This window comes from Oncorhynchus mykiss, chromosome 10 (genome assembly GCF_013265735.2).
Source record: "Oncorhynchus mykiss isolate Arlee chromosome 10, USDA_OmykA_1.1, whole genome shotgun sequence".
NCBI lineage: Eukaryota > Metazoa > Chordata > Actinopteri > Salmoniformes > Salmonidae > Oncorhynchus > Oncorhynchus mykiss.
Window position 1 is genome coordinate 44446794 of NC_048574.1, and position 19750 is coordinate 44466543.

The 19750-nt window shown below is 43.1% G+C and overlaps 1 protein-coding gene across 1 annotated transcript; it reads left to right on the forward strand.

Moving 5' to 3' along the window:
- The first annotated feature begins 2330 nt into the window (after positions 1-2330).
- LOC110534007 (stress-induced-phosphoprotein 1) lies at positions 2331-18587 on the forward strand. The gene is made up of 14 exons (XM_021618627.2): positions 2331-2655; positions 3634-3843; positions 3947-4088; positions 4209-4350; positions 4582-4747; positions 5064-5190; positions 5791-5893; positions 6174-6294; positions 6423-6519; positions 12848-12972; positions 13135-13171; positions 14239-14342; positions 17870-18045; positions 18181-18587. The coding sequence occupies exons 1-14, from the start codon at positions 2647-2649 to the stop codon at positions 18251-18253; spliced, it is 1632 nt and encodes a 543-aa protein (XP_021474302.1). The 5' UTR covers positions 2331-2646; the 3' UTR covers positions 18254-18587.
- The last annotated feature ends 1163 nt before the right edge of the window (positions 18588-19750 follow it).

The window sequence follows — 19750 nt, forward strand, 5'->3', positions numbered from 1 at the left end:
ATACCACACGGCTGTGACTAACCGAAGAGAATTCTCTTGGGAGATAATATGGTCAGCATAAGATTGTGTGGTATTCTAGGTCGGGTGAACAAAAGGACTTGAGTTCCTGCATGTTATCACAATAACACCCTTCTATTTATTTCTGTTTGCGCGATGAACTGAGAACCCAACTGGCTGGTCGGACTCAGATAGTATATCCCGAAAGAGCCATGTTTCCATGAAACAGAGACTGAACATTGGTGAGTATTATACTTGGAAACGGTGGGTAGTGTGCACGCCTCTAAGTCGGACTAGAAATCCCCTCCAAGTACCTCTCCTCCACCGGCAGTGTTTTGAGTAGGCTTCTGGAATCAGTTCAATTACCCTGGGGGTTGCAAACAAAGGATCCGATTCTAGAAAGTCCTATTCCTGGTCGTGCTGGTGAGTTACCGCCGCTCTGATATCAAATAGTTCTTCCCAGCTGTACGTAATAACACACAAAACATTTCTGGCCTAATAATGTAAGAAATAATATATAAAAAACAAAATGCTGCAAAGTTTCCTAAGAGCTATATGCACGGCAGCCCTCTGTCAGCACCATTTTCAGTCAACATGTCTCATGTTGACTGTTCCCTTGCCAGTTGGTCAGCGCAAGCTCTAGGTACTCATCCTGGATATCCATCTGGCCCTGCAGCCTTGTGAATGTTGACCTGTTTATAGGTCTTATTAACATCAGCTAAAGAGTGTGAGATAATACAGTCGTCCAGATCAGGTGGTGCCCTCATGCATGGTTCGTCAGAGGGCATAGCAGGATTTCTTATAAGCGTCCGGATTAGAGTCCCACTCCTTGAAAGTGGCAGCTCTAGCCTTTAGCTCAGTGCAGAGGTTGCCTGTAATCCTTGGCTTCTGGTTGGGATATGTACGTATGGTCACTGTGGGGACGACATCGTCGATGCACTTATTGAGGAAGCAGGTGACTGATGTGGTATACTCCTCAATGTCATCGGAAGAATCCCGGAACATATTCCCAGTGGTGGGAAACGTAACAAATTGTGATACTTAAGTAAAAGTATTGATACCATAATTAATAGAAAGTCACCCAGTAAAATACTTATTATCAAATGTAAAAGTATAAATCACTTCAAATTCCTTATATTAAGCAAACCAGATGACACCATTTATTGTTTTTCAAATTTACGGATAGCGAGGGGCACACCCAAACATAGACAAATTATGCATTTGTGTTTATTGAGCCCAGCAGATCAGAGGCTGACCACGTGTTCACTTGATAAGTGCATGAATTTTACACTTATCCTGTCCTGTTAAGCATTCAAAATGCAACGAGTACTTTGGGTGTCAGGGAAAATGTATGGAGTAAAAAGTACATTATTTTCAAGGAATGTAGTGAAGTAAAATTAAAAGTGGTCAAAAAAAATTAAAGTACAGATACCCCAAAAAACGACAAAAGTAGTACTTGAAATGATTTACTTTACACCACTGCATATTCCAGTCTGTGCTAGCAAAACAGTCCTGTAGTTTGACCACTTCCGTATTGAGCGAGACACTGGTACTTCCTGCTTTAGATTTTCCTTGTAAACAGGAGTCAGGGTAGAATTCTGGTCAGATTTGCATCTCTGTGTATGAAGTAAAGGTGGTCTAGAGTTTTTTTTCCCTCTGGTTGCACATGTGACATGCTCGTAGAAATTAGATAAAACGAATTGAAGTTTTCCTGCATCACATGTATATGCCATTCTTTATTATATACTCAGGGCTTTCTAAGAGGAGATTTGGCTCTATAAATTATTTCGTCCATTTGTCATATCAGGACAACTGACAACATATCACACTCAACTGATGATTGATACGAACAACCAGTGTTTAGCAATACGTCTAGGTAGAATTATCTAGAAATTATTAGGATATTAACCCGTTTAGGGAACATTAAAAAACACCAGAAAGCAAACGTGTGCCCTATTTCACCTCCCTCCTATCCGGCACAACTAGTGAAGTGGTTCTAGATCCCTAAATAAAATATCAATAGAAAACATATAGTGAACAGTCGTTAATGTGATTTTTCTATTGTTATTATTTGTTTACTTTAGTTTATTTTACTAAATACTTTAACACTTATGCACAATTGGCCCAGCGTCATCCGGGTTTGCCGGGGTAAGCCGTCATTGTAAATAAAAATGAGTTCTTAACTGACTTGCCTGGTTAGATAAAAATAAAAACCTACAGAGCCTTCTAGAACAAGGTAACTTGACGCTTGTTTTACTCGTCGCACTCAACGCGAACTAGCCTCTGGTTTGCTGAGATTTCCTCGATTCACTCAACTAAACCAATCACACATCGTAACGCAATATTTCAGAAATATATGGGAAAGCAATAGCGTTACAATGCATACCAGAGTGATCATAAGGTTAGTGTATGAGCACAGTTTGGTTCTCAACCTCATCTTTATAAACACTTTAATATTGATACATTTTCTAATACATAGCTACATACCATATAAATAAGACAAACCAATTAGAAGAAACTGAGACTGTTGGATTTAAACAAGTAAAAATTATCTGGCATAGAATCTGGCAACCGAGATTCATATTCTGCAGGGGGTGGAGCTCTCATCCTGTCGTCTCACAGTAGTTTCTGGAACCTCATGGTTACAACATGGAGAAAGTGAGTATCTAGCAATTGTCAATGTTATGGTCAAACTATTTTCTCTGCGAGATTTACAGTATTGTCGCACCGTTTAACGATATTGGTGATCATTAAGGGGTGTTTAACTTATTTTATGATTGACAGAAAGCAGTAGCTAGATATCTTACTATGCGGACTCAAGTGCTATTGTTAGCTAGCTAACCGGTAATGTTTCTATATTATTAGCTGGCTATACAACCGAGTTCAATTGTATCTACAATCGAATCTAATTTAGACGGCAAATATTTTTTGTCCATAGCGAGTGTCATTTACAGTGAGTATAACCAGACAGTTTAGCCAGCCGATTAGATAGCTATCAGTAACGTTAGTTAGCCAACTATGTATGTACCTAGCTAATATAACGTTAACTAGCTAACGTAGGCCTGTTCTGTCGATCCGGTGCGGCCACGATGACCATGCTCTGAAATTGCTAACATTAATGCTAGCTAGGTAGCTCGCTAATTCAAGTTTACTAACGTTAACACGACTATATATCAAGCTAGCTAGGGTACTGGTTAGCGAGCAAGAGGACATGGCTGACAAATTAACCAGCTAGCTAACAGTTCGCGTTGCGCAGGACTACAAGACAGTCAGAAATCACATTTACTAGCTAGTTATCAAATAACAGTTCACCTCAGGAAATCATATTTCAAATGTGCGTTAACCTACATGGTTTAGCTGAAAGATGGCTAATGTGCTTCATGGTTTCTGCGTTCATCGTCATGGCATATAAGTGTCAGGAACAGGTGACTGGCTTGGGACGGGTTAAACCTTACAGCTAGTTCCTACAGACCTCGTCTGCTTTAGGAATCAGATTGGTGTTTACAGATCTCAAGTAGTGAAAAAAAACGTAATCTTGTTTTGGCCTAAGCTGACAAGTGAAGAAGTACTATACTGGGCAATATGTTTACAATTTTGCTAAAGTGAATTTATCAAAGTCCCCTTTTCCACTCACAGGTGTCACAGTTGAAAGATCAGGGCAACAAGGCACTGAGTGCAGGGAAAATCGACGAGGCCATACGCTGCTACACCGAAGCATTGGCCCTCGACCCCTCAAACCACGTCCTCTTCAGCAATCGCTCGGCTGCCCATGCCAAGAATGGTAACTACGAGAGTGCTCTGGAGGACGCCTGCCAGACCATCAAGATTAAACCTGACTGGGGAAAGGTGAGACGACATCACAGCAGTTGTCCAGAGAGGGCGTCGTAGATTTGCACTAGCTGTTGTCAAAAGTGACATGCCTCCATTACCATGATCTTTGCTTGCACAGGGGTACTCGAGGAAAGCAGCAGCCCAGGAGTTCCTTGGAAGGTTTGAGGATGCCAAAGCGACTTACCAAGAGGGATTCAGACAAGAACCCACTAATCAGCAGCTCAAGGAGGGACTGCAGAATATAGAAGCCCGGCTAGCAGGTAGAAACATTTGAACGTCACGCTCCCTCACATGATTAAAGAAAACACAATATGGGATCTTGTTTGCGCACCATTCTTTATTTGGCCTGTGGTGAATTTCACCTCATCTTGCCTCACCAGAAAAAAAGATGATGAACCCCTTTGCCATGCCCAACATGTTTGCGAAGCTGGAGAGTGACTCTCGGACCCATGCCCTGATGAAAGACCCAGAGTACAGAGCGCTACTGGAGCAGCTCAGGGATAAACCGTCTGAGCTTGGCTCGTGAGTGTTTCCATGGATACCACTGGTCTTGTTGCACTACATCTGTACATTTAGAAATATACTGCATACTTTGATGCAGTCTCCTTCCTAATGCAAAATTAATTCAGCACAAAGATCATGCCAGTCGGTCTGACTAGTAATATGCCCCAGAACACTAAATTCATTTGTAGCTCCTATTACTTTTCTGTGATCTGAATCAAATACTCTTTGCCTCTGTCCCTCTTCCTGTAGGAAGCTCCAGGACCCGAGAGTAATGACCACCCTGTCAGTCCTGCTGGGGTTAGACTTGGCAGGCATGGATGAAGACGACGAGCCCACTCCACCCCCTCCTCCCAAACCCAAAGAGACTCAGCCACCTCCTCCCAAGGAGGAAGACTTACCCGAGAACAAGAGACAGGTAAGTAGATGGACCAGGGGTATTCAACTTCTACCCTACAAGTTCCGGAGCCTGCTGCTTTTCTGGTCTACCAAATAATTAATTGCACACACCTGGTGTCCCAGGTCTAAAGCAGTCCCTGATTAGAGTGTAACAATAAAAAAAATCTAGTGGAACTGGCTTCGGGGTCCAGAGTTTGAGGGCTATAGACCTTCAGTCTGGGGGAAATAGTAATTCATGCCTGCATCTCCTCTCTGCACACAGACGGATTTGCAGTATTTATTGCCCTCTCAGCGCTTTGTCTTTTACAGCTTAAATGTCCATTCTGCTTTCACAGGCTCTGAAGGAGAAGGACCTGGGGAACGAGGCATACAAGAAGAAAGACTTTGCCACTGCACTGAAACATTATGAAGAAGCCCTCATGCACGACCCAACCAACATGACGTATATTTCAAACCAAGCAGGTATAGAATCATCACTACACAGACCGAGACAATGGTGTGCGAGTGAATTCTAGAATCTTCTACAACTCGCTCTAGCTGCCGCCTTAGACTCAAATATGGTTTTAGGAGAGGCGTTAATATTTCATGACTTACTGTACTTACCATTTTAACTATCCACAGTGATGCATTTCGAAAGTCTGTATAGTTAAGTCATTTTATCCATGATAACTAATTAGCTGTGGAATTATTTGGCTTAATCGGAATTGTGATTAACTGAGTGAACATTTCTACCCCTTAATCCTGGGTAAATGTATTTCCATGTGATCAAGGGCAGATAAAATTATTAAATGTTATGCTGATTTATGTGGATCCTCAGCAAGTGATTTTGCAGAATAGTTGTCTGGTTTATACAAATAATTATTGTCAAAAGGCTAAACAGTCTACTCAATAACTTTCCAAGTGAGAGCTTTTCCTACCATGGAAATCGTCTCATGGCACCATCATGCAGTCAATGTAATGCAGTATGATTGGTTGTTTTTGTAATCTTTAAAATCAGATTGATAATGAACTAGTTGCATTGGGTTCTAAAGTGTCTCCTCTCTTTTTCTGTGTCCATCCCAGCTGTGTTCTTTGAGAAGGCAGAGTATGAGAAGTGTAGGGAGCTCTGTGACAAGGCCATCGAGGTGGGCAGAGAGAACCGGGAGGACTACAGACAGATTGCCAAGTGAGTTCCTTCTCAATTCACTGAAAGTAATTATACATGCGAGTCACCCTCTAGGGTATAAACTGCTAGGTGTCTGCTGGGGACAAACAATCATGGGATGAGGGAAGATGAGGTCTCCTGAATAAGCAGCCAATTAAGTCGTATTCACCATTGCCGGGTAACGGTGGGCTCTGCTACAAACCAGGGAAATGTAAATGTCAGCATGAGTCATCCAGCTTTCTAATTTTAAGTGCATACACTCAATGCTTAATGTCTCTTTATCCCCATCCTCCTCTCTCAGGGCCTTGGCTAGGATTGGCAACTCGTACTTCAAGCAGGAGAAATACAAAGAAGCAGTCCAATTTTACAACAAGAGTCTGACAGAGCATCGCACTCCTGATGTCCTTAAGAAGTGCCAGCAGGTACAGAACGTGTTGCCCGCATTGAATGAGGGCTGACGGGATGTATTGTTCTGGTGTAGATGACCAATCCGACCAATCGTTGCTCACTAGCCCCTCACTGTCTCACTATCCCGTCGTTGTGTCTGCAGGCGGAGAAAGTATTGAAGGAGCAGGAGAAGCTGGCCTACATCAACCCAGAGCAGGCCTTGGAAGAGAAGAACAAGGGCAACGAGTCCTTCCAGAAAGGTGTGTTTTGAGCTACAGTGGTTGAAAGTATGTCATTCCTATTGGTGCGCTTAGTGGTATGGTTTCTCTAGTTGTCTGCGTACCATTTTAGATTATCAACGAGCAGCTGTGCAGAGCTGCGAACTCACGCATTGGCCGTGACACACGTTTGACCGTTCTCACGCCACCTCTATCGCACGCATTGGAAAGTACTGCTTTTTTATTTTTCTAATTAGTCCATTGTATATAGTGCGTTTAACTTTTCAACTGTGCTCTAAATCGTTGCATCTGTTCCTGCAATTTAACATCACGAGCGGATCCTCTCATTGTCTTGCCACAGCATTGTGAACCGCTGCACATTGAAGAATATGATTGGTCTAGTTATGTAAGGGATCAATGGGATTGGACGCACGTTTTAAAGAAATACCCCTCAAGATTAGAGTGGAGTTTAATGGAGAAAATAAACGTTGTCTGCTGAGTTTATAAAACTGCAAAAAGGGGAGCACGGTAGCGCTGTTTTATGTACACTGTTGTCAACAAAATGAGGTTGCTGTAATTCCCATCCCTATTGCAGAATGCAGCGTTTTGACAGCATGTACTAAAGCCCGTTTAATTCTCATTTACATTAGTCCCCTCGTTTCGAGAATGGCTTTTAGACTGTGACAATGAAAAGGCAGCAAACAGACATACAGTACGTTTCAGCAGGGAAGTTTGGCAGGGTGACCTGATTTGGAACTATGAAAATAATTTTGTCAAACATTGTGAACCCAAAAGTTCAAGTTTGATTATAGAGGGATAAATGGACAAATAATTTGGTTAGGTGTAGGGGAAGATTAGTAATCTTGTCTTCCGGAGATTTATCTATACTGAACAAAAACATGAACGCAACAATTTCAGTTAAAATTCATAAGGAAATCAGTCAATTGAAGTAAATCCATAAGGCCCTAATCTATGCATTTCATATGACTGGGCAGGGGCGCAGCCATACCCACCTACTGAGGAGCCAGGCCCAGCCAGTCAGAATGACTTCATCCCCACAAAAGGGCATTTTTACAAACAAATACTTGTCATCAGCTGTCTGGGTAGCTAAACTATAGGGTAATTATTGTTGTCAGCAAGAACACTTCCCCACACTTGTCTTATTATTCCACTACCCAATTTTGCCAGTGTAATCACATTTGAAATCGGATATGCCTACTTGCCTTTGAAAATTGAGGCGGCATTATTGCAGCCATTCATTGGACCCTTTTGAATAAGTCATACTAATTAGCATTGGATATCAAATGCTCCAGGAATCAAATAGAATGACATTTTAGTGGTGTGCACATGCTAGGCAGAGATGGCAAGGGGACTCAATTCATACACGCATCATATTTTGTCTATATGGAATAAGATGAGGACAAGGATCTTTAACTTAAAAGGCCTCAACCACCTGAATATTCATATTCATATTTTCTGGAATCAAATCAAAATTGTCACGTTTGCCAAATACAACAATGAAATGCTTACTTACAGGCTCTAACCAATAGTGCAAAAAAGGTATTAGGTGAACAATAGGTAAGTAAAGAAATAAACAGTAAATCAAATAACAGTAGCGAGGCTATAAAAGTAGCAACGCTACATAGACACCGGTTAGTTGGGCTGATTGAGGTACAATGCAGATAGCTCGGTTAGCCAATGTACGGGGAGCACTGGTTGGTCAGGCCAATTGAGGTAGTATGTAGATGAATATATAGTTAGTGACTATGCATATGATAAAGAGTAGCAGCAGCATAAGAGTTGGGGAGGCACACAATGCAAATAGTCTGGGTAGCCATTTGATTACCTGTTCAGGAGTCTTATGGCTTGGGGGTAAAAACTGTTGAGAAGCCTTTTTGTCCTAGACTTGGCACTCCAGTACCGCTTGCCATGCGGTAGAGAGAACAGTCTGACTGGGGTGGCTGGGGGAATTCTGCCATAACAATTAGTGATGCTCTCGCTGTTGCAGCTATAGAACTTTGAGGATCTCAGGACCCATGCCAAGTCTTTTTAGTTTCCTGAGGGGGGGGGGGGGGGGGGGGGGGGGGGGGGGGGGGGGAGATAGGCTTTGCTGCGCCCTCTTCACAACTGTCTTGGTGTGTTTGGGCCATTCTAGTTTGTTGGTGATGTGGACACCAAGGAACTTGAAGCTCTCAACCAAGATTGTGTTGAGTGATTGAGAAAGGTTGGTCTGGTTGAGAAACGTATTCAAACACCCAGCACTTAGGGAAACAAATCAGGGGTGGCCAACCCTCCTGGAGAGCTAGCAGGATTTTCTTGAAGCCTTAATTCAAGAGTTCAGCCAAATGACTAAGTGTTGAAGGCAGTCTACGGACAAGGAGACTGCAATCTATGATTTGGTTACTGACTGCCATCAACCATTTTCCTGTGCAGAGCCTCGGTGTAGTGGTATTACATTCTCCAGCAAGAAAACCAAATGTCTCTCAAAACACGGGTTTTAAGTGTAAAGAAAGTTGACTAGCAACAACTGGGAGTGAAAAGACACCCACTAAATCTGCCCAAGAAGAGGCAAACAAAAGAAAAATCCACACCAAACTTAGACAGGAGAAATGGAAGCAACAGGAGACATCAGATGAAGGATTTGTTTTTCTAGAAATCAAATGAGGAGCGCCAACTATAGGTGTTAATCCTCCACAGCTCTCAAGACTGGAGCACTGGCCAGCCACTCTTAAATATCCCCTGGGCCAGCCCAGGTGAAACACCTTCCCACTAACGAGATGACAAACCAGCACAGGTGTAACACATACTGACTAATGAGGTAACACCAATTGTTGAGCTCCAAGTGCAAATGTCCAACCAAAGCCTGTAACAGTGGTAACACTGCCGGGACCTGTCGCATACAACTTTCCACCTGAGAACGGGGATCAATTCCTGCTTCCAACCTTCCCACTTTTTCTAGCATTTGCCGGTCTCTCCCATCTCATTACTATCTGAATAAAGTGTCAAACCACCTAAAAAAAATATATATATATTTTATTTATCCACCAAAAATCTAAAAGTAGCAAGGTTGTCAAACGTTTTGTTCATTTACTGTTCAAAGTATCCTGAATACACCTGACCTGTGGTTAAAAATATAAACTCAGCATAAAAGGAAGCGTCCTCTCACTGTCAACTGCATTTCTTTTCAGCAAACTTGACGTGTAAATATTTGTATGAACATAAGATTCAACAACTGAGACATCAACTTAACATGTGCCACAGACATGTGACTAACAGAAATGGAATAATGTGTCCCTGAACAAAGGAGGGGTCAAAATCAAAAGTAACAGTCAGTATCTGGCGTGGCCACCAGCTGCATTAACTACTGTAGTGTATCTCCTCATGGACTGCACCAGATTTGCCAGTTCTTGCTCTGAGGTATTACCCCACTCTTCCACCAAGGCACCTGAAAATTCATGGATATGTTTGGTGGGAATGGCCCTAGCCCTCACCCTCCAATCCAACAGGTCCCAGACGTGCTCAATGGGATTGAGATCGAGATCCGGGCTCTTCACTGGACATGGCAGAACACTGACATTCCTGTCTTGCAGGAAATCACGCACAGAACGAGCAATATGGCTGGTGGCATTGTCATGCTGGGGGGTCATGTCAGGATGAGCCTGCAGGAAAGGTAACACATGAGGGAGGGGGATGTCTTCCCTGTAACACACAGCGTTGAGATTTCCTGCAATGACAACAAGCTCAGTCCGATGATGCTTTGACGCACCGCCTCAGACCATGATGGACCCTCCACCTCCAAATCGATCCCGCTCCAGAGTACAGGCCTCGGTGTAACGATAAACGCGAATCCGACCATCACCCCTGATGAGACAAAACCGCGACTCATCAGTGAAGAGCACTTTGTGCCAGTCCTGTCTGGTCCAGCGACAGGTTTGTGCCCATAGGTGACATTGTTGCCGGTGATGTCTGGTGAGGACCTGCTTTACAACAGGCCTACAAGCCCTCAGTCCAGCCTCTCTCAGCCTATTGCGGACAGTCTCAGCACTGATGGAGGGATTGTGCGTTCCTGGTGTAACTCGGGCAGTTGTTGTTGCCATCCTGTAACTGTCCCGCAGATGTGCTGTTCGGATGTACCGATCCTGTGCAGGTGTTGTTACACGTGGTCTGCCACTGCAAGGACGGTCAGCTGTCCGTCCTGTCTTCCTGTAGCTCTGTCTTAGGCGTCTCACAGTACGGACATTGCAATTTATTGCCCTGGCCACATCTGCAGTCCCCATGCCTCCTTGCAGCATGCCCAAGGCACATTCACGCAGGGACCCTGGGCATCTTTCTTTTGGTGTTTTTCCAGAGTCAGTAGAAAGGCCTCTTTAGCGTCCTTTGTTTTCATAACTGTGACCTTAATTGCCTACCGTCTGTAAGCTGTTAGTGTCTTAATGACCATTCCACAGGTGCATGTTCATTAATTGTTTATGGTTCATTGAACAAGCATGGGAAACTGTGTTTAAACCCTTTACAATGAAGATCTGTGGTTAAGTTTTTATATATATGTATATAAACTGCTCAAAAAAATAAAAGGAACACTAAAATAACACATCCTAGATCTGAATGAATGAAATATTCTTATGAAATACTTTTTTCTTTACATAATTGAATGTGCTGACAACGAAATCACACAAAAATTATCAATGGAAATCAAATATATCAACCCATGGAGGTCTGGATTTGGAGTCACACTCAAAATTTAAGTGGAAAACCACACTACAGGCTGATCCAACTTTGATGTAATGTCCTTAAAACAAGTCAAAATTAGTCTCAGTAGTGTGTGTGGCCTCCACGTGCCTGTATGACCTCCCTACAACGCCTGGGCATGCTCCTGATGACTCCTAAGGGATCTCCTCCCAGACCTGGACTAAAGCATCCGCCAACTCCTGGACAGTCTGTGGTCAACGTGGCGTTGGTGGATGGAGCGGGACATGATGTGCTCAATTGGATTCAGGTCTGGAGAACGGGCGGGCCAGTCCATAGCATCAATGCCTTCCTCTTGCAGGAACTGCTGACACACTCCAGCCACATGAGGTCTAGCATTGTCTTGCATTAGGAGGAACCCAGGGCCAACCGCACCAGCATATGGTCTCACAAGGGGTCTGAGGATCTCATCTCGGTACCTAATGGCAGTCAGTCTACCTATGGCGAGCACATGGAGGGCTGTGCGGCCCCCCAAAGAAATACCACCCCACACCATGACTGACCCACCGCCAAACCGGTCATGCTGGAGGATGTTGCAGGCAGCAGAACGTTCTCCACGGCGTCTCCGACTCTGTCACGTCTGTCACATGTGCTCATTGTGAACCTGCTTCCATCTGTGAAGCGCCAGTGGCGAATTTGCCAATCTTGGTGTTCTCTGGCAAATGCCAAACATCCTTCACGGTGTTGGGCTGTAAGCACAACCCCCACCTGTGGACGTCGGGCCCTCATACCACCCTCATGGAGTCTGTTTCTGACCGTTTGAGCAGACACACGTACATTTGTGGCCTGCTGGAGGTCATTTTGCAGGGCTCTGGCAGTGCTCCTCCTGCTCCTCCTTGCACAAAGGCGGAGGTAGCGGTCCTGCTGCTGGGTTGTTGGCCTCCTCCACGTCTCCTGATGTACTGGCCTGTCTCCTGGTAGCGCCTCCATGCTCTGGACACTACGCTGACAGACACAGCAAACCTTCTTGCCACAGCTCGCATTGATGTGCCATCCTGGATGAGCTGCACTACCTGAGCCACTTGTGTGGGTTGTAGACTCCGTCTCATGCTACCACTCGAGTAAAAGCACCGCCAGCATTCAAAAGGGACCAAAACATCAGCCAGGACGCATAGGAACTGAGAAGTGGTCTGTGGTCACCACCTGCAGAACCACTCCTTTATTGGGGGTGTCTTGCTAATTGCCTATAATTTCCACCTGTTGTCTATTCCATTTGCACAACAGCATGTGAAATGTATTGTCAATCAGTGTTGCTTCCTAAGTGGACAGTTTGATTTCACAGAAGTGTGATTGACTTGGAGTTACATTGTGTTGTTTAAGTGTTCCCTTTATTTTTTTGAGCAGTGATATATATATATATATATATATATATGTATATATATATATTACACCCTGGTCATGGGCCTAAGCCATGTCAAAATATATAGAATTGCAGGAAATTAGCTTTAACACAATAAAATATTCTGGTCTAGGGGTTATGCCAGGGGGTAATGAAATTCACATAGCAAATCTCACTCCAAACTTTCTTCAAATGTTGGCAGCCCTGAGTTGTGCGTGTGATCCAAAGATTCACTGGTAGTGTGAGATTATCTGACATGATGCGTTTATCCTCTCTGTTCTACAGGAGACTATCCTTCAGCCATGAGACATTACTCAGAGGCCATCAAGAGGAACCCCAATGACGCCAAGCTCTTCAGCAACAGAGCTGCCTGCTACACGAAGCTGCTGGAGTTCCAGCTTGCCCTGAAGGTACAGCACACTTCACTACAGTCGTGGCATGCATGTATGAGCTTCATCCTCGCCATTACTCATTTATAAACACCAGCTTGATTATCGTATTATGTTATATCCACTGTAGTACTTCATCAATCAAAAAGGACTGACTGATATTTCCTTTCTCCTATCTTTTAGGATTGTGAGGACTGTATCAAACTTGACCCTGCCTTCAGTATGTATTGAGCTTTGAAACTGCTTTATATTTGTGTTTTAAAGATGCGTTTATTAAGGTTTTGGCGACTTTAAGCCAGTAGTTTTGAAAGTAGCACTAAAGACCCAAAAAGTGTCTCTGAAAATTGTGAATTTTGTGTAACACGTCGTGGCTGTCTAGCCCTGCCGGTGTGTGCACAATGAGATGTTTTGGGCCCACCCCACAACCTCATTGGACAATACTCGGCCAACTTTTTAAAAATATTATTTATTTATTTTTTACCCTTTTTTCTCCCCGATTTCATGGTACCCAATTGTTTTAATAGCTACTATATTGTCTCATCGCTACAACTCCTGTACGGTTGAAAGGTCCTCCGATACACAACCCAACCAAGCCGCACTGCTTCTTAGCACAGCGCGTCACCAACCCGGAAGCCAGCCGCACCAATGTGTCAGAGGAAACACAGTGCACCTGGCAACCTTGGTGCACTGTGCCCGGCCCGCCACAGGAGTCGGGGTGTGCGCAATGAGACAAGGATATCCCTACCGGCCAAGCCCTCCCTAACCCAGACGACGCTAGGCCAATTGTGGAATTTTGGAAGCAAGATTGTGACCACAATGCTTCTGATCTGGGTTGAAATGATCTTCTAATGTATTTGCTGCTGAAATGCCAACTCCTCTGTAGCCTACATTATTTGCCGGTCCAAAAAAGTATATTTTTTGAGTGGGCTACTTTGTTTCCGGATCAATGCATTGAAAGACTGTCAAGGTCTACTATATCTAACTGTTAATTTGTGATGCGTTCAACTTTGGATGCCTTCATATAGTTATATTGATTTATTCTCGCTTTGAGTTGATTTCAAACCTTGATTGTTTTAAAGGAGTATTTTACTCAAACTCCTGTCGGTCCACCAGTCTTTTACTTTGCACATACAGGTCCCTTTTGCTCCTACTTGATTTTGGGCATCAGGAGACTGAAAGCAATAGGCTGTGTCTTGAGTACTTGAATGCTGACGTACAGTTGTTTTGAACTGCATCGAACGGGGGCCCTTTAAAAGCATAGACCTCGTTTAACTTCTCTCTCCACAGTAAAGGGATACACACGGAAGGCAGCAGCTTTGGAGGCCATGAAAGATTTCACTAAAGCGATGGTTGCCTACGAGAAGGCTCTGGAGCTTGACTCTACCTCCAAGGTACAGTATGACAGATTTATATTGGTACACTAGCAGGATCTCCTTTACTCTATTTTAACAAACAACGCAACGGTAAATCTAAGTGCTAGCAGTAGCGTTATAGGTCCGGGGGGGTGTGTCAGAAATATTTTAGTAGTTTTCACAGCCAGTTATTATGAGCACAATCGCTGTTGGTGGTGCGAAAGAGCTGGGTTCTGATGAATAAACAAGTTGTAGGTGTGACGAGGGCTTGGCCAATCAAGGTGTTCCATGGCTTAATACTGCATGTGCTTGTCTCAAGTTTTGTAGGTTATTGACGGGCTTTGTGTTGTCATCAATTTCAATTCGGCTGGGGGCATGGAATTTTCTCGTCCTAGTCCAATGTGGACTGATATGACAGTTTATTTAATAGCATAGGCTAAAATAAAAAACATCCAGTGTTGGGATCCCTACTGGCTGTAAGCGAACAAGTAATGCGCGTTTGGAGCAACACTAGTGGCTGTATCCAAGGCTCAGCCAATCGTTCACATAACAACAGAATGCAGAGCAGCACTCGACTGCAGAAAGAAGAGACAACTAATTTACTAGTTACAGCATAAGTGCGCGCTAACTCACTTTTGTACATCACTCTGGTCCGTACAATTGACCTTTATTTTAGTGCCCCCAAAAAACGTAATACTTCTAGATCAACTGTAATATCAATACCATTGTAAAGCACAATTTCTCCCCTTTCCAACAAAATCAATGACAAGACCTTCATGATGCCCATCTCTACATGATTCAAGAAGGCAATGAGCTCCGTCGGGTCTTTTAAAAAAATGGCGGGTGGGGAAGCTAAACCTAATGAGTGATAGTGAGAAGGACAGATGTCGTGTGGGAAAATTGCCTTTTTTTACTCTGTCCAACTTATCACCTTATCGCCTCTAAAATGTAAATAAAACACTAAAGAGTTTATATAATGTGTCGTTACATACCTATTTTAAGGTTTGTGTCGAATTTGAATCGGGTTTTTAGCACGGTGCTAAAGTGATCTTCAGAAGTAAACAGCGGCTTTTGAGAGTCATGATAGCTTGCAGTGATGACGCAAAAAATGACTAGGTATCCCCCTTACCCCTGTCACTGTCCATTTCTTGTTTTTAAATGGTGAGAGAAGTGCTACACCTGGTGGAGAGAGGCTGTAAGCAGAATTAGTTGCTTTATGCGTGCTGTATGTTACGTCACGATGTAACGTACAGCGTCAGTTTTTTTCAACTTTTCTCCTATACTATAGAGCCATTACCATGTCAGTCAACGCTTGAATAGAAACCTTGTTCACACCCAAGATTTTGATGTCAACACAGTCGCTACAGTCCCATTCGTTTTCTTTGCAGCCTCGTTTGAATGTCGCGGTTGCACACATTTGTACGGAATGGGGTTAGCGTACGTTACGTCATGAGCTGTAACTGAAAAACAACAGGCATTTGGAAAGTTTGAGGTGAGGGAGAAAGTATGGTGGAACAAGTATTAGCATTGTTAAGTATCTTGCTAGCTGGATTAAATTATCCGTTAGCTAGCCAGAGTAATGTTGAGCAACATTAGCCAATTTAACGGATCAAATAATTTAGTTTATGGTGTGGAATTAGCTTGCTAATAAAGTCAGATGGCTCAGATGAGCTAACATTAGTAACCTAACCAATTCGCTATAGTATTAACTGGTATACGACTCCTTGCCGTTCCTCAAGTTCTAACTCGTTAGTTGCTTACTGGACCCTGGCAATCTGTGTGAAACTAGCTAACGAACTAACCCACTATCTGTTAAGGGATAGCCCCCTTTTTTAAAATTTTCGCCTAAAATGACATACCCAAATCTAACTGCATGTAGCTCAGGCCCTGAAGCAAGAATATGCATATTATTGGTACCATTTGAAAGGAAACACTTTGGAGTTTGTGGAAATGTGAATTTAATGTAGGAGAATATAACACAATAGATCTGGTACCACCATCTTTGAAATGCAACAAAGGTCCCTGTTCTAACCATCACTCTGGTTGTAATTCCAATGGTGTCTACAAGATGACAGCAGTGTATGTGCAAGGTTTCAGACGGATAACTTGAAGTATGAGCGAGCTACATTACATTTAGTGTGAAGTCACCCAGGTACATTTGGGCAAATCGTGAAGGAGACATTTGCATTCATAAAAAATAATTCTGCAAGAATATCGTTAAATCTGTCAACTTGGACTTTGATTTGGCTTTTCCAGTATTAGTAGCCATATTATAAGTTCAACTTTTGCAAAACAACCGGTTTTCATAATTCTGAATATTCTTATAATTTTTGTCCAAAAGGAAAAGGCATGCTGTCGCACATGGTTAGCAGCTACATTTTCCAGATACTCCCGTAAAGCCCAGCTCATTGGCTATCTAGCTCGCATTGTTTGACCCCGATTGGAGCTTATTTGACAAAGTTAGAGTCGATCAAGTGAAGACCGCCCTCGTCATCGGCGTGCCATGAAGGCATCGCTCTCTGACCAAATTTGGTGTCCTATAGGATATACTACACCCCTAATGATATAGTGAAGTCTGGTTACATTCTAGGATCTCTGAGGAATACATACGAATGTGATTTGACTGGTTGAAACAACGTTTAGATTTTCACCGATTCCTTTCTTTGCAAATTGAACGAGTGGAAATACAAAATGGATCGTGCATGCTATATGGACCTTTTTAGGATAGGAAAAATTATTTTATCTAACAAATCGACACTTCATGTTATCTCTGAGACCCTTTGGAGGATAAATCAGAGCAAGATTTCAGAATATAAGTACACATTTCACCTTCAGATGTGAATTTATCAAACCTATCGCGGTGGGAAAAGTGTTTTGATGTTCGGAGCTCTCAAACAATAGCATGGCATTTTTTCGCAGTAAAAGCTTCTGTAAATTGGACAGTGCAGTTATATTAACAAGAATTTAAGCTTTCAGCTGATGTAAGACACTTAAATATTTCCCTCAACAGTATGTGGTTAAGCTGGATGCCACTATAGAGTTGAAAGGAACACCACACACTTCCCTCTTCTTCAATACAGTGGATAAAAAGGGGTATGCCAGGTGTACTCTCTTCCCTGTCTATTCCATGTGCGCCGCGGCTGGTTAGGCTGCGCTTCTGTTGTCAAAATCCATGCGTTACCTCAAAGACCAGCTTTCAGTTGGTCTTAAATACCCCCACCAGTGCATGCTGAAATTGGTACTTTGGCGCATGATTTTTAAGGACACACCTTAGATATTTCCACCCCTCCCACCTCAGCGCAAGCAAGCTCATTATAAAACAAGTAAAAACAAATCCTGGCACTAGGGTTTGAAATTAGGGGCACTGGCTTTAACTGGTTGAAAATTGCGAACTAACGTGCGTTTGACAATTGCGCCGACTTAACGCTGAAAGTAGAGCCCTATAAATATCTATTAAATATGACTCCATGGCTTTTAGTTCTTCTACCTTTTTTTGTTTGTTGTTGGTGTCACTGACCAAGCTGAGGCTAACCGTTGAACTATCTGGCTCTCCATTCCGGGTGCAGGAGGCCACAGAGGGCATTCAGCGCTGCCTGATGAGCCAGCACGTGAGGAACGACGACAGTCCAGAGGATGTGAAGAGGAGGGCCATGGCTGACCCGGAAGTGCAGCAGATCATGAGTGACCCAGCCATGCGCATGATCCTGGAGCAGATGCAGAAGGATCCACAGGCACTCAGCGAGTAAGCGGGCCAGCTCTATGCATCATCACACGCACATGTACACACTCACTACACAGTATACAGCACATGCACCATAATCACACACTAATTGGCTTTTTTTAAAGTGGTTTTCCCTCTCTTATTTCTCCCTCTCAGTCACCTTAAGAATCCAGGCATTGCTCAGAAGATCCAGAAACTGATAGATGTGGGACTTATAGCCATCCGGTGATGAGTAAGAAGAGAACAGGCCCAGACCCATGAAGAACAGCAAGACCACAGTGGATCAAGATTCCGTTCCCTCCAGTTATAACAACACCCCCCTCTCCCTCCCACCCTCAAAATTATACTGTTCGCCATCTTACTGAAACTTCAACCAACAAAGGGTTTCATTTTTACTTTGTCCATCTTATGGCCTTAATGAAATTGTACTTAATCTATTCCTCATCAGAGAACTTTCCGAAACAAATAATTGAATTGGGAAAAGGTATCAAAGCCCTGTTGAAGTAGCTGAAGACAAGGCTAGAGCTTTGTTTGGTACGATGATACTGCAGCTAATAACAAAAGTACTTCAGCTAATAACAAAATACGTTATGCTCTATTTTGTGGTCTCTGTTGGGTGTTCGAACAATGTCAAGGTGCAATATGACTGCTTCGTTTTTCACTTCCTTTGCGTATTTAAAACTGCTGGTTCCTGCTTGGATCAGATAGCCAGTCAATATCTATGTAGGGCGCCTGACTACGATGCCCCCCCCCCCCCAGGATATCTTTCATAACTTGAGGTCAATGTAGTTTTGCTACCGGTGTACAGAGACGGGCTTACAATCTCACATTACTGTGCTTTCCAGATCTTTAGAATTAAATGTTGTTCGGTCTTGTAAGTACTGATCTTGGGATCAGGTGTTCAAACTGGATTAAAGGTGATTGAACGTTGAATCTCTTCTCCCTTCATTAAACCCCTTTGACTGACAATACAGAGCTGGGAAAAGTAGCCTCTGTAGTTGGTGTTTTGTATAAAAGCTCTTCTACTTCACATGGCGCACAAAATGGCTGCCAGCCAACAACCGCAGGACACCGTTTCCTGAAGGTCTGCGATGTCATACCCATGGATGTTTTGTCTTGTTTCAAAGAGTAATGGGGGGGAGGATTGTGTTTAAAATATATGTACTGTTCCCTTCAAGCTTTAATTTATTTTTTTCATTTCAGCGTCTCACCAAAGCCATTGGTCTGCTGGAGTTCATAACACTGGATGCCACTAAATTGAACTAGAGTAGAAATATGGGAGATTTTATCATATTTTAGTCCTATGATTACACAACTCGCCCATTCTCAGAAGTGGCACTCTCACACATGTTAGTCACACACAAAGTTAGTCACATGGTGTACAAGTGAAATTAATCCTGTTATGCAAAATGTATCTCAATGTAAACTCAGCAAAAAAAGAAACAAATGAAAGAATTTGTCAAATTCCAAACAACTTCACAGATCTTCATTGTAAAGAGTTTAAACACTATTTGTCATGCTTGTTCCATTTACCATAAACAATGAATGAACATGCACCTGTGGAACGGTTGTTAAGACACTAACAGCTTACAGACAGACGGTAGTCAATTAAGGTCACAGTTATGAAAACTTAGGACGCTATAAAGAGGCCTTTCTACTGACTCTGAAAAACACCAAAAGAAAGATGCCCAGGGTCCCTGCTTGAATGTGCCTTAGGCATGCTGCA

What these genes read in the sequence shown, in the direction of transcription:
- LOC110534007 (XM_021618627.2), top strand. An exon ending in CAAACTTGACCCTGCCTTCA is followed by an intron (nt 13,172 to 14,238) that starts GTATGTATTGAG and finishes CTCTCTCCACAG; the next exon opens with TAAAGGGATACACACGGAAG. An exon ending in AGCTTGACTCTACCTCCAAG is followed by an intron (nt 14,343 to 17,869) that starts GTACAGTATGAC and finishes TTCCGGGTGCAG; the next exon opens with GAGGCCACAGAGGGCATTCA.